Source organism: Hyperolius riggenbachi, chromosome 6 (assembly GCF_040937935.1).
Source record: "Hyperolius riggenbachi isolate aHypRig1 chromosome 6, aHypRig1.pri, whole genome shotgun sequence".
NCBI classification, from domain to species: domain Eukaryota; kingdom Metazoa; phylum Chordata; class Amphibia; order Anura; family Hyperoliidae; genus Hyperolius; species Hyperolius riggenbachi.
Window position 1 is genome coordinate 136032901 of NC_090651.1, and position 16735 is coordinate 136049635.

At 43.5% G+C, this 16735-nt stretch overlaps 1 protein-coding gene across 1 annotated transcript in view; it reads left to right on the forward strand.

The window, feature by feature from the left end:
- The window catches only part of LOC137522073 (putative ferric-chelate reductase 1), a 104893-nt gene that overhangs the window by 12518 nt on the left and 75640 nt on the right, over nt 1-16735 (forward strand). The window contains exons 2-3 of the mRNA XM_068242099.1: nt 5760-5896; nt 8452-8543. Coding sequence (XP_068098200.1) covers nt 5760-5896; nt 8452-8543 — 229 coding nt within the window. The remainder of the gene's footprint in view (nt 1-5759; nt 5897-8451; nt 8544-16735) is intronic.

Sequence of the window (16735 nt, forward strand, 5' to 3'; positions counted from 1 at the left end):
TGCTCTAATTGTGGGCTTTAGATTTACATGTGATGTGTGTTAGTGGCGGCTAACTTCTGCTTTCAAAGAGGCTCGCTCGGTTGTTTCATTGTGAGAACTGTGCAAGCATATGGAGGCAGTGCTGGGCCGAAATTACGCATTAGCGTAATTACGCATCGTAATTCACTACAAATGCACCGTAAGCGTTACGTGTAAGGTTACGGTATTACACGTAATTAATTACGCGTAGACCGCAAGTTACGTTATTACGTGTATCAAATTACGCGTAAGACCGTAAACTCCTATTGAAATTACACAGTCTGCTGTAATCGCGTAATATTACGCTCCCGTATAATTTAAAAAAGCCGCCGACTTTAAGGGTTAATAGCAAAGCCCCCTTAAATGCTAAGAGCCTCAAATTTGGAGAATATATTAAGGAGATCAGAAGGAATAAGAGGAAAAAAATGTTTTCAAAAAGACCTTATAGTTTTTCAGAAAATCGATTTTAAAGTTTCAAAGGAAAAATGTATACATTTAAAAACCCACCGACTTTAACGGTTAATAGCAAAGCCTGCTTAAAATTTAGGAACACCAAATTCCCAGGGTATATTAAGGGGATCAGTGGGAATAAGAGGGAAAAATTTTTTCAAAAAGACCTTATAGTTTTTGAGAAAATCGTTTAAGTTTCAAGGGCAAAAATGTCTTTTAAATGCGGAAAATGTCAGTTTTTTTTGCACAGGTAACAATAGTGTATTATTTTCATAGATTCCCCCAAGCGGGAAGAGTTTTACTTACTTCGTTCTGAGTGTGGGAAATATAAAAAAAAAAAACGACGTGGGGTCCCCCCTCCCAGACCTCTTTAACCCCTTGTCCCCCATGCAGGCTGGGATAGCCAGAATGCGGAGCACCGTCTGCGTGGGGCTCCGCACCCTGACTATACCAGCCCGCATGGTCCATGGATTGGGGGGTCTCGGAAGGGGAGGGGCAGCCAAGCTTTCCCCTCCCCCTCCGAGCCCTTGTCCAATCCAAGGACAAGGGGCTCTTCTCCACCTCCGATGGGCAGTGGAGGTGGAGGCCCCAATTTCCTAGGGGGGGGGGGGTTCATGGTGGCATCTGGGAGTCCCCTTTTAAAAGGGGTCTCCCAGATGCCCACCCCCCCTCCCAGGAGAAATTAGTATAGGGGTACTTGTACCCCTTACCCATTTCCTTTAAGAGTTAAAAGTAAATAAACACACAAACACTTAGAAAAAGTATTTTAATTGAACAAAAAACATAACTACGAAAAAAGTCCTTTAATATTCTTAATTAACCATTAATACTTACCTGTCCCTTTAAATAAATGATCCCTCGCAATAGCCTCGGAAATGCTTGGCTTCAGTAGTGTCTGAATATCAACAGAAACAACCATGCAGCTTATCTTGTCAGATCTGACAATAATGTCAGAAACCTCTGATCTGCTGCATGCTTGTTCAGGGTCTATGGCTAAAAGTATTAGAGGCAGCATTAGCAGGCTAGTCAGGCAACTGGCATTGCTTAACCCCCTTGGCGGTATGAAAAATACCGCCAGGGGGCAGCGCAGCAAGTTTTTTTTAAATTTTTTTTTTTTTTTAAATCATGTAGCGAGCCCAGGGCTCGCTACATGATAGCTGCTGCTCAGCGGCATCCCCCCAGCCCCGCCGATCGCCTCCGGCGATAGGCGATCAGGAAATCCCGTTCAAAGAACGGGATTTCCTGGAGGGCTTCCCCGTCGCCATGGCGACGGGGCGGGATGACGTCACCGACGTCAGCGACGTCGGGACGTCATTGGGAGACCCGATCCACCCCTTGGCGCTGCCTGGCACTGATTGGCCAGGCAGCGCAGGGTTCTGGGGGGGGGGGCGCGTGCCGCACCGGATAGCGGCGATCGGGTGCGCGGCGGCAGCGATCGGGGTGCTGGCGCAGCTAGCAAAGTGCTAGCTGCGTCCAGCAAAAAAAAATTATGAAAATCGGCCCAGCAGGGCCTGAGCGGCACTCTCCGGCGGCTTACCCCGTGTCCAGCACGGGGTTACCGCTAAGGAGGTTAAGGCCTCTTTCACAGTGGGACGTTGTGTTTGATGTAACGTTAAAGTCGCACAACGTGCCCCTAATGCAGCGCATGTAGGTTTTAAAATTGGACGTTATTTTGTACTGCGTTATGTGTCTCTTGGTGCGCCGTTTTCGTTGCATACTGATGGAACGAAAACGGCGCATGCGTTAAATTTAAAAAAAAAAATACTGAGCATGTGCAACACACATAACGCAGCAAATGTATTGCTAAATGCACAGCATGCAGCACCCTCTAAATATTGCTACACGTTACACACAACGCAACGTGTGCACTGTGATTGTTGCACAGACTTGGTATTGCTGTGCATAATCTGCGTTGGAACATTTTCTAACTTGCGACTTTAACGCTGCACTGTGAAAGAGGCCTAAAAGGAAATAAATGTGGCAGCCTCCATATCTCTTTCACTTCACTTGTCCTTTAAGGGGAAGTTTGCAGAGGAGGGACACCAAAAACCAAAAATAGTGTAGTATGTACTGGAAGTTGAAATTAAGTATGCTAGAGTAATAAACTATACTCACAAAGCAGGGTTACCTCAAAGGCAGCCACTGTATAGGCAGGTGGGGAGATGAGTCCTGACCCCACTCAGGATTAAGAAGTCACTCTCTGTAGATGAGGGAAAAAGGGGGTAACACTCCTCCACCAGGGGTGGACTTGATATAGCATAGTATGGATACAGAGGCGCCAAAAGGATAAAAGTATCTAAAAAGTTTAAAACATGAGGAAGCAGTGGTGGACTTACCTCCTTCAAGCAGACACAAAAAATGTTTTTTTTATTTACATACTCCAGGGGACAATGCAGCGTGCTTCGCAGGTTTGATCCTCTTCATCAGGCAATAACAACGGAGTAATGGCATATGTGGTCAGTAGAAGAGCCAGGCACCTCTTAAAGGGGTGTTAATTTGGGGTACACTTATGCAGAACAAATGGCAGCCTACCACTTCACACTGCTAAGAGAGATTAACAGTTGCTGGCCAGCACTATAGCTTTTTTTAAAAAGCCATGTGTACCTCACCATCCTGCCCTTTCTGCATTAAAAAGTAATTTCTCATCACCTTCTCTTTAAAGGGAACCTAAACTGAGAGGGATATGGATATTTCCTGTTAAACAATACTAGTTGCCTGGCATCCTGCTGATCTCTTTGGCTGCAGTAGTGCCTGACTCGCACACCTGAAACAAGCATGCAGCTAATCCAGCCTGATTTTAGTCAGAGCACCTGATCTGCATGCTTGTTGAGGGGTTGTGGCTAAACATATTAGGGCTCGTTTCCACCATTGCGTTGCGAAATCGCTGCGGCAAAATTCGCATGCGGATGCGAAATTCGCATGCAAATTCGCATGAAAATTCGCATACCAAAACAGCATGCGAATTTCCTATTAAATACATTAGCGGCGATTCGCATGCATTCCATTCACAGGCGAATTCTGCGGCTCTTTTGTGCGTTTTTTCACCGCTGAAAAAAACGCACCTCAACAACGCTACAGTGGAAACAGGCCCATCCACTTGCATTACATGTGCGAATCCGCATGCATTGGACGCATGCGGATTCGCGATAGTGGAAACGAGCCCTTAGAGACACATTATGCAGGGGAACAGAGGCGCCAAAAGGATAAAAGGAAGCTAAATGAGCTTAAAAACCAAATTCTTGGTAAATAGAGGAGGTAGTGGTGGACTTACCACCTCCAAGTAGACACACAACGACTGTAGTAAAGACAGTCAATATTTTTTATTTATGAACTCCAAATATGCAATGCGTTTCGCAGGTTTGATCCCGCTTCATCAGGCAATAACAACGGAGCAATAGCATATGTGGTCAGTAGAAGAGCCAGGCACCTCTGAGGCTCATTTAGCTACCTTTTTATCATTTTGGCGCCTCTGTTTTCCTGCATAATATGGAGTCCACCCTGGGTGGAGGGTTGAACCCCCTTTTTTCTCATCTACAGAGAGCGACTTCTTATTCCTGAGTGGGGTCAGGAAAATCTCCCCACCTGCCTTTACAGTGGTTGCCTAATGGTAACCCTGGTTTGTGAGTATTAATATTTACTCTATCTAGTAACTATTTACCAGTACATATTACACTATTGGGGCTCTTGGTGTTCCTTGTATTAGAGACACATGATCAGCAGGAGAGTCAGGCAACTGGTATTATTTTAAAAAGAAAAATCCATATGCTTCTCAGTTTAGGTTCCCTTTAAGCTATCTTTCATCACCCTGCCCTTTAAAGGACAACTGAAGTGAGAGGGATATGGAGGCCGCCATATTTATTTCCTTCTAAACAATGCCAGTTGCCTGGCTGTCTGCTGATCCTCTGCTTCCAATACTTTTAGCAGAGGCGGGACAAGGTCCTTCAGCACCCAAGGCTGAGACAGCAAAGTGCGCCCCTCCATTCCTCCCATTCCAGCTTTCACACACTGATTGCCATTAGACTAATAGGTGCCCCAGGGCCCCCAACCTCCCCAACACCTTAATCTCTAGTTATCTGGCTAGCAGTCACTGTCATGTATCCCTTTTTCTTATTTCTTTCTGCTTCAAACACAATTGGGAATGACAGCTGAATGAATTGTGCGCCCCCTCCTACACTGCGCCCTGAGGCTGGAGCCTCTCCAGCCTCTGCCTCGGCCCGGCTATGACTTTTAGCCATAGACCCTGAACAATCAAGCAGCAGATCAGGTGTTTCTGACATTGTCAGATCTAACAAGATTAGCTGCATGCTTGTTCCTGATGATATTCAGACACTACAGCAGCCAAATAGATCAGCAGGGCTGTCGGGCAACTGGTATTGTTTAAGGCTGGGAACATCCATAACAAAGCGTGAAAGGTCACGTTTTCTGACATGTGCTTTTTTTTGGGGGGGGGGATGTTGTGTGCATTTTTAGTGCGTTTGCGGTTTTTTCGCATATGCATATTACGTGCGTTTTTACGCGTTTGCAGTTTGCATATACATAATACATATGCGTTTTGTATGCGTTTTTATATTTTGAGTTATGCAAATCACGAAGAAGACAACAGGAAGCGGAAATACATCACAAAACAATTTTTTTTAAACGCGTATAAAAACACATGAAAAACTCATACGAAACACCGTTTTTTAATAAGTTTTTGAATATTATGCAACAAAACCAGCATTTTAAAAATGCACGCATACAAAACGCATATGCCTTTTTTTTGTGCTTTTTCATGCGGCCGATGGACTTCCATTTCATATCCCGTACACCAAATATCACATGCACCAAATCTGACATTGGTCTTGCCCTGTGCTACATTTCCTTCCAAAATGCAAGTCTGCCAGAAGTTTGGTCCCAGACTAAAAGCAAACTGTTTTCTTGTGCACGTTATGAATTTCTTACTGCAAATGCTGACCCTATTCAAATACACTGAATGGGACCTCAAAACAGTCGCACCAAAAAATTCAGCATGCAGTTCGTGTGCAGTTTGCATTGGTGGGAACAGAAATAAGGGCTTTCTATGAAAAAGCTGACATCCTTGCGATACCCCAATTCCACATGCTCTGCAAAACAAATTGAAATATATGGTTGTTGAAACTTGCTTTTTATGATCTGTCTGCTGTAAATGTCTTTGTATCAGGTTGCTGAATACAGCTATGGAGGAATGTTGTGTTAACTTGGGGGGGAGGTGATGTATTCCTAATGGAAGAATAACTGCTCACGGCTTAATTTTGTATTGCTTTTTATTTTAGTAACTATAAAAGCCAGTGGATCATCTACATTTAAAGGATTCCTTCTGGAAGCTCGAGCAGTGGGAGGAAATGCAATAGCTGGGACTTTCAGCACAAGTGATGTGAATGCCCAAATACTATCTTGCTCTGCCGGAGCAGTAAGTGTATTTTTTTTATTTGGCTTTGAGAATTTACACTGTGCCAGCATCATAGATTGAGGGGGGGGGGGGGGAGAAATCGGGACAGGAGGCTGCAGCACGCAGACTTAACAAAGCCAATACAAGACAAATGATAACAAGACTAGCTGAAAAAGTACAAACATAGTTACATAGTTATTTTGGTTAAAAAAAGACATGCGTCCATGGAGTTCAACCAGTATAAAGTACAACACCAGCCTACTCCCTCACATATCCCTGTTGATCCAGAGGAAGGCGAAAAAACCCTTACAAGGCATGGTCCAATTAGCCCCTAAAGGGAAAAATTCCTTCCTGACTCCAGATGGCAATCAGATAAAATCCCTGGATCAACAACATTAGGCATTACCTAGTAATTGTAGCCATGGATGTCTTTCAACGCAAGGAAAGCATCTAAGCCCCCTTTTAAATGCAGGTATAGAGTTTGCCATAACGACTTCCTGTGGCAATGCATTCCACATCTTAATCACTCTTAACTGTAAAGAACCCTTTCCTAAAATGGCTAAAATGTTTTTCCTCCATGTGCAGATTATGTCCTCTAGTCCTTTGAGAAGGCCTAAGGACAAAAAGCTCATCTGCCAAGCTATTATATTGCCCTCTGATGTATTTATACATGTTAATTAGATCTCCTCTAAGGCGTCTTTTCTCTAGACTAAATAAACCCAGTTTATCTAACCTTTCTTGGTAAGTGAGACCTTCCATCCCACGTATCAATTTTGTTGCTCATCTCTGCAGCCGCTCTAAAACTGCAATATAATTTTTGTAATGTGGTGCCCAGAACTGAATTTCATATTCCAGATGTGGCCTTACTAGAGAGTTAAACAGGGGCAATATTATGCTAGCATCTCAAAATTTTGGGATGCATTAAAAGGGAAATAAAAACTCGTTAATTTTAGCTGCAGCGGCTTGGCATTGAGTACAATTATTTAACTTGTTGTCGATGAGTACTCCTAAGTCCTTCAGGTTTGATGTCCCCAACTGTATCACATTTATTTTATATGGTGCTAGACCATTGGTACGCCCAAAATGCATGACTTTACATTTTTCAACATTGAATTTCATCTGCCATGTATGTGCCCATATAGCCATCCTATCCAGATCCTGTTGCAATATGACACTATCTTCCTGAGAGTTGAGGATTCTGCACAATTTTGTATCCTCTGTAAACATGGACAACTTGCTCCAATCTTCTGCCTAACACTACTGGGGACAAGTCTGGCTACCTAATACTTTCTGGGGGCTCATACACCCAATATACATAGTACCTAATATACTGGGGGTGGGGGGAGACAAGCATGGCTTCCTAAAACTGCTATCTGGGGACTAACAGTGAAGCAGGTAATACTTTTTTAAATTATATTTTTTAAATTTTTAACAAGGGTTTTATTTTGGTAACTATGGGACAGGGCTGGTAAGGGTTAAAAAATAATAAAATATATGTAAAAGTGTATGTGGGTGTAATTTTACATTTTGCCCATAAGATGAAACATGGGAGTGTCAGGGTTTTTTTGAGTGAGAGCTTGCATCTTGTTGCTGCAGGCTCATCACAGGCATGGTGATTGGGGTTGGGAACAGCAGATTCCTATACTCCAATCACAGAAGGAGGGTATTGCGACAGAGAGGCAATTGTAAACGGTGCAGGGATTGTGAACATGGCGGTAAGTAAATAGTACGCATATCTACACCCCTGATCCGCTTGTGAATTATATAAGGGCATAGATATGCATACCAAGGATCCAGATATGCATACCAAGGATCCTGAAGTAGTTAATGGTCATGTGACACCTAATTCAAGAGTTTAGAAATGTAAACCGTGAGTTTTAAAACCATTCGTTTGAAATCAGGTAGTTTTCAGGTAAGTATCCACTTTTTACCCCTACAGATACACGGTGTGGTTTGCAGGCGGGGCGTGGCTAGGTTTACGCAACAAAGAAGCTGTTATGTGAGTAGCACGGTGGTGTAGTGATTAGCGCTCTCGCCTTGCTGCACAGGGTCCCCGGTTCAAATCCCAGCCAGGTCAACATCTACAAGGAGTTTGTATGTTCTCCCCGTGTCTGCGTGGGTTTACTTCCACATCCCTAAAAACATACAGATAAGTTAATTGGCTTCCCCCTAAAAATTGGCCCTAGACTGATACTACATGGACTACTACACCATACATACATAGACATATGACTATTGTAGGGATTAGATTGTGACCATGTACTCTGTACAGCGCTGCGAAATATGTCAGTGCTATATGAATACATAAAAAAAATAAAAACAATTTCTACAGTTGTTTTGCTATATGAAAGAAGCATTACTATCTATAGTATTTTTAGGATACTAGGGTGTGTCTTGTTGGTTTATGATTCTAGTTCTAATTTGTCTTCTTTGTGTTCTTGTCTACCCAGCTTATTACTAATTTGTCTTCTTTGTGTTCTTGTCTACCCAGCTTATTACTCATTTACTTGTTGTGTAAAACTGCTACTATAACTGCAGGACTAAATTTCTGACTTTAAAATGCTTGGTATGTTTAGAGCACAGCCGTCAGCCACACCAATGGTAATTCGAAGACTTCCATCACGGCCAAGTGGACAGCACCGGAAGGAGCAGGACCTGTACAATTCACGTAGGTATTGGGTAATCTGACACTAAAGCAGAACTCTGGAGCTATCATTTTCATAGACCAGATTTGATGAAAATACCTTTTATCAATTGCACTTAAAATGGAGCTAAACTTTTTTAAATCCATTTGTGCCCAAGGTAGTCTGTCAATACTCCATCATAAGCAGTGGTGCAGCAACAGAGCCACGTTTCATATTTTAGACTATACCCCCCCCCCCCCGCACTTTTTACAGGGGCGTAACTTCAAATCATGGGGCCCCCAACAAAAATGTAATGGTACCCCTAAAATCTTCCCTCGTTGACCCTCATAGCCTTGGGGCCCATCTTGCAATGGTCATAGAACAATCGTGGTCATCATGATCTTCTAGCCCCAAAAACACTTGATCTGGAGAATGGACTCCTTTATCAGAGGGAGACGAGTAGTAGTTAGGGGGGCCCTCACTGCTCTGGGCCCCCTTGCAATCGCAGGTGCAACTGTATGCCCAGGGACATTGCTGCTCACAAGCACCAACCCCTAAATAGATAGAAGTCATCATTGCCACTGCAGCGCCAATAAATCAATTAATTAATAAAAATAGGACATTCAATCAGAATTATCGCTCAAAGAAAAAAATAGATTTTTCTGTACAGCCAAGTTTTTTTTTTTTTTTTTTTTTTTTTTTAATGCTAAAGAGTGAGATCCTTTTATTGGATCGTTTGTGGCTACCTTTTCATAGGCGTTGTACTAGTGTTAAACTTGCACGCAGCATTTCAAAAGCCATAAACTGTTTGCAACTGAAAATCCACACTCAATTGAAGGCGGCAATATAAACAGGAGTGTTTTAAACTGTCATGTTTACTGTCCTCAAATTAACTCCAGCATGCAGTGACCAGACTAGTAAAAAGAGGGTTACAAAAAGAACAGTATATGAGGACATAAAAAGGCAAGATTGACTATTCAACATACCTGTCATGTGTTTTCCAACAGTTTCACTTTAACATGTAAAACATGTCCATAGATGCCTGGAAATGTGTTTACATTTAACCACTGTTGTTAAAAGAGCTCAGGAGCAGTGACTGCTGGCTGTACAGTGTATGGAATAGCTTCCCATCAGCTGGGAGAAATCAGAGCAAAGCAATATCAGTGGCTTTTAGTGATAGTGTGCAGAACTCTGCCAGCACAGTGAGGCTCAGCAGTAAGGCTTGGTCCCCACTTGCGCCAGACCACATGTGGGAGCAGACAGTGTAGAATCTGCTCCAATGGTCTGGCTATAGCCCGGGGCAGATATGTTACCACTATAGGCTACATGGAGAACACCTTTGCTCTTCCAGGATTATCGACTGCACAGAAATGCGGTTCGCTTTACCGCACTGGATCCAATAGATCCGTTGCAGACTGACAAGTGTGACTGGCTCCTATATATATAAAATAGGAGCCTTTCAGTTTTGCAATGAGCATAGAACGGACAAAAAAATGTCCTCGGCTCAAGTCAGTCTAAAGTGCAATGACTGCAGTAAGTATACACACAAACACCTTTTATAGCAGTACTGAAGCAAAAAAAAAAAAAAAAAAAAGTTAAGATTCCCTTATGTAGAGGAAAGGCTCTGGATACCATAGAGTCGGGATCAGGAACCTTTTTGGCTGAGAGAGCCATAAACTCTACATATTTTAAAATGTATTCCTGTGAGAGTAATGCCATATGTTTCAAACTGGGACAGTGTGCATGTGCAGCAGAGGGCTCACGTCCCTGTTGCCATGGTGATGTGTATATAGTTGATCCGCTGGGCAGCGTAAGTGTCAGACACGTCTTTAGCTTCTCTTGGGTTTCAGCAACATCAGCAATTTCCCCAAGAGCCAGACAGGAGACATACTGACTAACAGCTTGTATAATTAGCTAGCTGACTTAGGAGTTCACTTTGTAGGATGAGATCCCCGCACTTTGGCCCAATAGGCCAGGGCTTTTCAACCCTGTCCTCAAGTACCACCAACAGTGCATGTTTTGCAGAAAACCACAAGCATGCACAGGTGAGGTAATTGGGATCAGTGAATAATGGCGCACAGCGCCTATGCATAAAAATGGCGCCGCATTAAAAAGATACGCTTATCGCTATTTATCGTTAGTACTGCATAATAATGGCGCAAAGGGAAAAAAATAAGAAAACCAGCACACACTAACGTTATTTATCAATAGTGGCACACACTAACGTTATTTATCAATAGTGGCACACACTAACGTTATTTATCAATAGTGGCACACACTAACGTTATTTATCAATAGCGCCCTACATAAGCCAAACTGCAGACGTTATTTAACTGCAAAATGGTGAATGGATTTAATGTAACACTGTCAAGGTTAGGGCTAGGCACCACTAAGGGGGTCTTAGGGTTAGGCACCACCAGGGGGGTCTTAGGGTTAGGCCCCACCAAGGGGGTGGTTAGGGTTAGGTACAGGGAGGGTTGTGTGTGAGAGTAGGGTTAGGTATAGTTACAGTACAATATACACCACCAGGGGGGTGGTTAGGGTTAGGCACCACCAGGGGGTGGTTAGGGTTAGGCACCACCGGGGGGGGTTTAGGGGTTAGGGATAGGTACAGAGAGGGTTCTGTGTGTTAACGCTAAATAACGATAAGGCTTTAACGCTAAATAACAATAAGGCTTTAACGTTAAATAGCGATAAGTGGCAAATGGATTAGCGGCAACACTGTGCGCCATTATTCACAGGCGCCATTTTCAGATGGATGCGAGGTAATTAGTGTCTCAGCAGAGCTGATTAACTACCTCTGTGGATTTCCACAAAACATGCACTGTTGGTGGTACCTGAGGACAGGGTTGAAAAGCCCTGCAATAGGCTGCCTGGCTGGCAAGCAACAGACGGCCTATTGAGCCAATCAAAGTGTGGAGGATCTCGTCCTACAAAGTCACTGGACCGGACAGGGTCCAGAGTGTGACAATTGGAGTGGCCATTAGTTATGGGGGAGCTTGAGTGAGTTAGTAGTACATGCTACAGCAGTAGCGTGCCTACTTTGGAAATTTTGCTTGTGCTGCCACACTAAGCTGCGCTGCTTGAGCAGTGTAGCTTAGTGAATCAACCCCTACTGAATTGTTTGTGAGCCAGATGCAGCCATCAAAAGAGCTGCCTTCTAAGCCATAGGTTCCCTACCCCTGCCATAGAGCCTTCCCAGTTTGGCTGGTTGAATACTCATGTCCCTGAGCACTTCTGAAGAAAATGAGCTGGTATGTACTGCGCATGCGCGGGTCCGGGCTTGTGCATGTGCAGTATGGATGTGCCCATCTTTGGAAGCACTCAGGGACGCAAGTGCTTCGGAAGCCTTTCAAGAAGTTCAAAAAGCATGGAATTTCAACAAGGGTCAGCTGTGTACCAAGGGCATGTAAAGAACTGGAAAGACTGTGATCCAGAGTCTTCCCTCTACATAGGTGAGCGTCTAAAAGTGGCCATACACTCAATTATCTCATTCGATTACTTGCAGATTTAATTTATCTGCTGGGAATCCATTACCCAAAATGTCAGATCGATCCATTTTTTTTTTTTGATTTTGACTAAAAATCAATTGAAATTATTGATCAGGCAGGGTGAAAATGTAAAACAATGTGGGGGGGGGGGGGGGGGCGCAAAAAGCATTGGCAGATCGATGGCCTATAGCGGCCTTTCTCAAACTTTTTAGAGTCGAGAAACCCCTACAAAATTTTTCAGGTTTCGAGGAACCCCTGCATAAATTCATGCCACTTTAATGAGTATTACTTACTGTTATAACACTGGTACTACAGTTAACCAGGATGTGTATAATTCATACACCGCAATCACTACGCCACATTACAAATGCAGCAATCACACCCAAATATTGAATGTAACAATGAATCCACATATGATGTGCAACAATTACCCCACAGTGCAACAAATGACCCCCAAAATGAAATGCAACAATTACCCCACAGCACATGAATCATCTCACAATAGAATGGCAACAATTACCCCACAGTGCAGCAATCACTCCACATAAGAATGGCAACAATTACTCCATAGTTCAGCAATCACCCACATTAGAATGGCAGCAATTACCCCACAGTGCAGCAGTCTCCCAAAATATGAAGTGCAGCAATGACCTTACAGTGTAGCAATCACCTCACACAATAATGCCAACAATTACCTCAACATTGCAGCTATCACCTCACATAAAAATGCCACCAATTTCCCCAACAGAGCAGCAATCACCTAACATAAGAATGCCAACAATTACCCCAACAGTGCAGCAATCACCTCACACAAGAATGCCACCAATTACCCTGCAGTGCAGCAATCATTGGTGTCAGTGGACTTTGAATGGGCATCTTCCCCAAATGCCACAAAGTAATAGGTTCATTAAAGTTCCAGAGCCACCCCCTGCATGACTCCCTGTGTACACAGCAGGTTGTGGGTGGGTGCTTAGGTAGGCCACATCCTGGCTGGAAATGAGAATGGGCTGCAGTGACTGCCCCCACCCCCTCACCACAGCACATGCGCGGCTAGCAGGGACGGATCTAGGGGGGGGGGGGGCAAGCGGGTATCTTGCCCCAGGCGCAGTTTGTTGAATTCTTAAAAAGGCGGCAAAATGAATGGCAGTTTAGGCGCCAAAACCTGAGCTTGCCCCAGGCGCAACTTGGTCTTGATCCGTCCCTGTCTCCCCCTCAAAAAAATATATTGTCCTCGGTGCTTGGTGCCCATTGGTACTCAGCAGGAGAAGGGGAATATACTCACCATCTGTCACTGCCTCGGTCTTCTTCTTCTCCATGCTGCTTTTCTTAACTCGTCATCACTTTCCTAGCCCAGACTCGTCTCCTCCACACTTGCTGCGCACTCACTCGCTCTACGCCTACTGTTTGAATCGTGATGGGCACTTAAGCAGCCCAATAGGAGAGCTGGGAGATGCGCTGCGGAATAGATCAATCTGCCGGACGCATCAATAGAGCATCCATGTAAATGAGGACTATTTTCTCCCGCAAAAGTGGCAAAAATGCCATGAAACCCCTGAAGGAGTCTCACGGAACGGGTTCTGCGGAACTCCGGTTGAGAATAGCTGGCCTATAGCATTGCATTGAACAGTGCAAATCTGAAGTTGGATTGATTTTTCAATAGATTTCCTGCTGGAATCGCTTGGAAATTGATGTGCAATGTATGGTAGGAATTGAATCCTTTGTAAAAAAAAAAATAATAAAAAAAATTGTTTTTTGTAAGTCGCTTTAGATTTGCATTAAAGAGGACCTGACCTCAGAACATCCTCTCTGCTCTAAAATATATGAAACAGCATAATAACCTTTAAAGAAAAACATTTTTGTTACAGCTGATACAAATCCTACAATAAGTCTGCACTATTTCTACTTCCTGATTCATGGAAGCAGACATATTGTTCACATCCTGGCAATCATGTGACACAGGGGAGAGACCAAATTACAAGTTGGGATTAGACACAAATGAGGTGGAATTAAACAGGCTAAATTCTCTAAATACAAACCGGGTGCATTTCTCTCTGTTTTCCTTCTGTCCTGTGCAGGAGTTCAGGTCTATTTTAAGAGCAATGTCTGCAAAAGGGTCGCTTTAGAAAAAAAAATGTTATTACACCATGACTTTTGTTCCAGTGTGAGCCATCTATCTGATTTTCAAATCTACAGGTCCTTAAAAAAAATTAGCATATTGTGATAAAGTTCATTATTTTCTGCAATGTACTGATAAACATTAGACTTTCATATATTTTAGATTAATTACACACAACTGAAGTAGTTCAAGCCTTTTATTGTTTTAATATTGATGATTTTGGCATACAGCTCATGAAAACCCCAAATTCCTATCTCAAAAAATTAGCATATCATGAAAAGGTTCTCTAAATGAGCTATTAACCTAATCATCTGAATTAACTAACTCTAAACACCTGCAAAAGATTCCTGAGGCTTTTAAAAACTCCCAGCCTGCTTCATTACTCAAAACCGCAATCATGGGTAAGACTGCCGACCTGACTGCTGTCCAGAAGGCCATCATTGACACCCTCAAGCAAGAGGGAAAGACACAGAAAGACGTTTCTGGAGAATAGGCTGTTCCCAGAGCGCTGTATCAAGGCACCTCAGTGGGAAGTCTGTGGGAAGGAAAAAGTGTGGCAGAAAACGCTGCACAACGAGAAGAGGTGACCGGACCCTGAGGAAGATTGTGGAGAAGGACCAATTTCAGACCTTGGGGGACCTGCGGAAGCAGTGGACTGAGTCTGGAGTAGAAACATCCAGAACCACCATGTACAGGCGTGTGCAGGAAATGGGCTACAGGTGCCGCATTCCCCAGGTCAAGCCACTTTTGAACCAGAAACAGCGGCAGAAGCGCCTGACCTGGGCTACAGAGAAGCAGCACTGGACTTTTGCTCAGTGGTCCAAAGCAGAGCCGGGACAAGGTCCTCCAGCACCCAAGGCTGAGACACCAAAGTGCGCCCCTCCATCCCTGCCACCCCAGCTGTCACACACTGATTGCTATTAGACTAAGAGGGCCACAGGGCCCACAACCTCCCCAACACCTTAATATCTAGTTATCTGGCTTGCAGTCACTGCTATGTATCCCCTTTTCTTATTTATTTCTGCTTCAAACACAATTAGGAATGACAGCTGAATGAATTGTGCGCCCCCTCCTACACTGCGCCCTGAGGCTGGAGCCTCTCCAGCCTATGCCTCGGCCCGGCCCTGGTCCAAAGTACTTTTTTCGGATGAAAGCAACTTTTGCATGTCATTCGGAAATCAAGGTGCCAGAGTCTGGAGGAAGACTGTGGAGGGGGAAATGCTTTTGGTTTCCTGGTTTACTGACCATGGTATTACTGTGCTCAATTGGCCTGCCAACTCTCCTGACCTGAACCCCATAGAGAATCTGTGGGATATTGTGAAGAGAAAGTTGAGAGACGCAAGACCCAACACTCTGGATGAGCTTAAGGCCGCTATCGAAGCGTTCTGGGCCTCCATAACACCTGAGCAGTGCCACAGGCTGATTGCCTCCATGCCACGCCGCATTGAAGCAGGCATTTCTGCAAAAGGATTCCCAACCAAGTATTGAGTGCATAACTGAACATAATTATTTGAAGGTTGACTTTTTTTTGTTTTAAAAACACTTTTCTTTTATTGGTCGGATAAAATATGCTAATTTTTTGAGATAGGAATTTGGGGTTTTTTATGAGCTGTATGCCAAAATCCTCAATATTAAAACAATAAAAGGCTTGAACTACTTCAGTTGTGTGTAATGAATCTAAAATATATGAAAGTCTAATGTTTATCAGTACATTACAGAAAATAATGAACTTTATCACAATATGCTAATTTTTTGAGAAGGACCTGTATATCATGTTTTTCCCCTTCCATTATTTCATGTTGACTCTCATTGCTGGTCCACTAAAAGTACATACAAGGGTTTTCAGACTTTACCTAACATGGTTTTACGCCTTTATCTCTTGTTCTGCTTTCATGCAGGAATATAGGATGTGTTGACACACAGAAAAAAATTGTTTAATAATAGATTTGATATCAAGCTTTGTACAGATTGAATGTAATCGCTGGTTAGATTACAGTAACTGCAGTAAAAGGAAGCCCAGGCCAGGAATCTCACTTTACATTCTGAATGAGATAACCTTTTTCAACCTTTAACAAACACAGCATCATTTATGTCACTCCAAGCACAATGTAATCACCTGTCTCTGATTTGCAGTGGACTGAAACTGCCTTCTGTGCTAGTTATCCAAAGCTTTAGTTTATGTAAGTCATTAAAGCAACAAATGCAGAGGAAAGTTTACAGTGTAGAAACACAGGCGTAATATCAGCATCCCCCCCCCCCCCCCCCCCCCGCCAAACCTATCATGGCAAGAGCACACCCCGTGTCATGGCTGGACAATTCATTCTCCCGTGAAGTTGTCAGCTGTTAAGCTCCCTCCCCTGTACAGATTAAGCGGAGGGAGTGCTTTTAATTTACCAAGTACACATTGCATCTGGTACCCCCTTCTTCCCCAGAGCTGTGCATTCTATGCTACCGCGTACAGTTAAAAATGGCGCAGGTTGAAAGATGGCGCAATGATCCACCGATTAATGTATCATAAAATGCTATTTACCGTCTTCATTTAAATACATTGTTTAATACTTTAAAGCGGTAAATTGCATGTTATAATTATCAGCGGAACGGTGTGCCATTCTCAAAACACTATTCATTG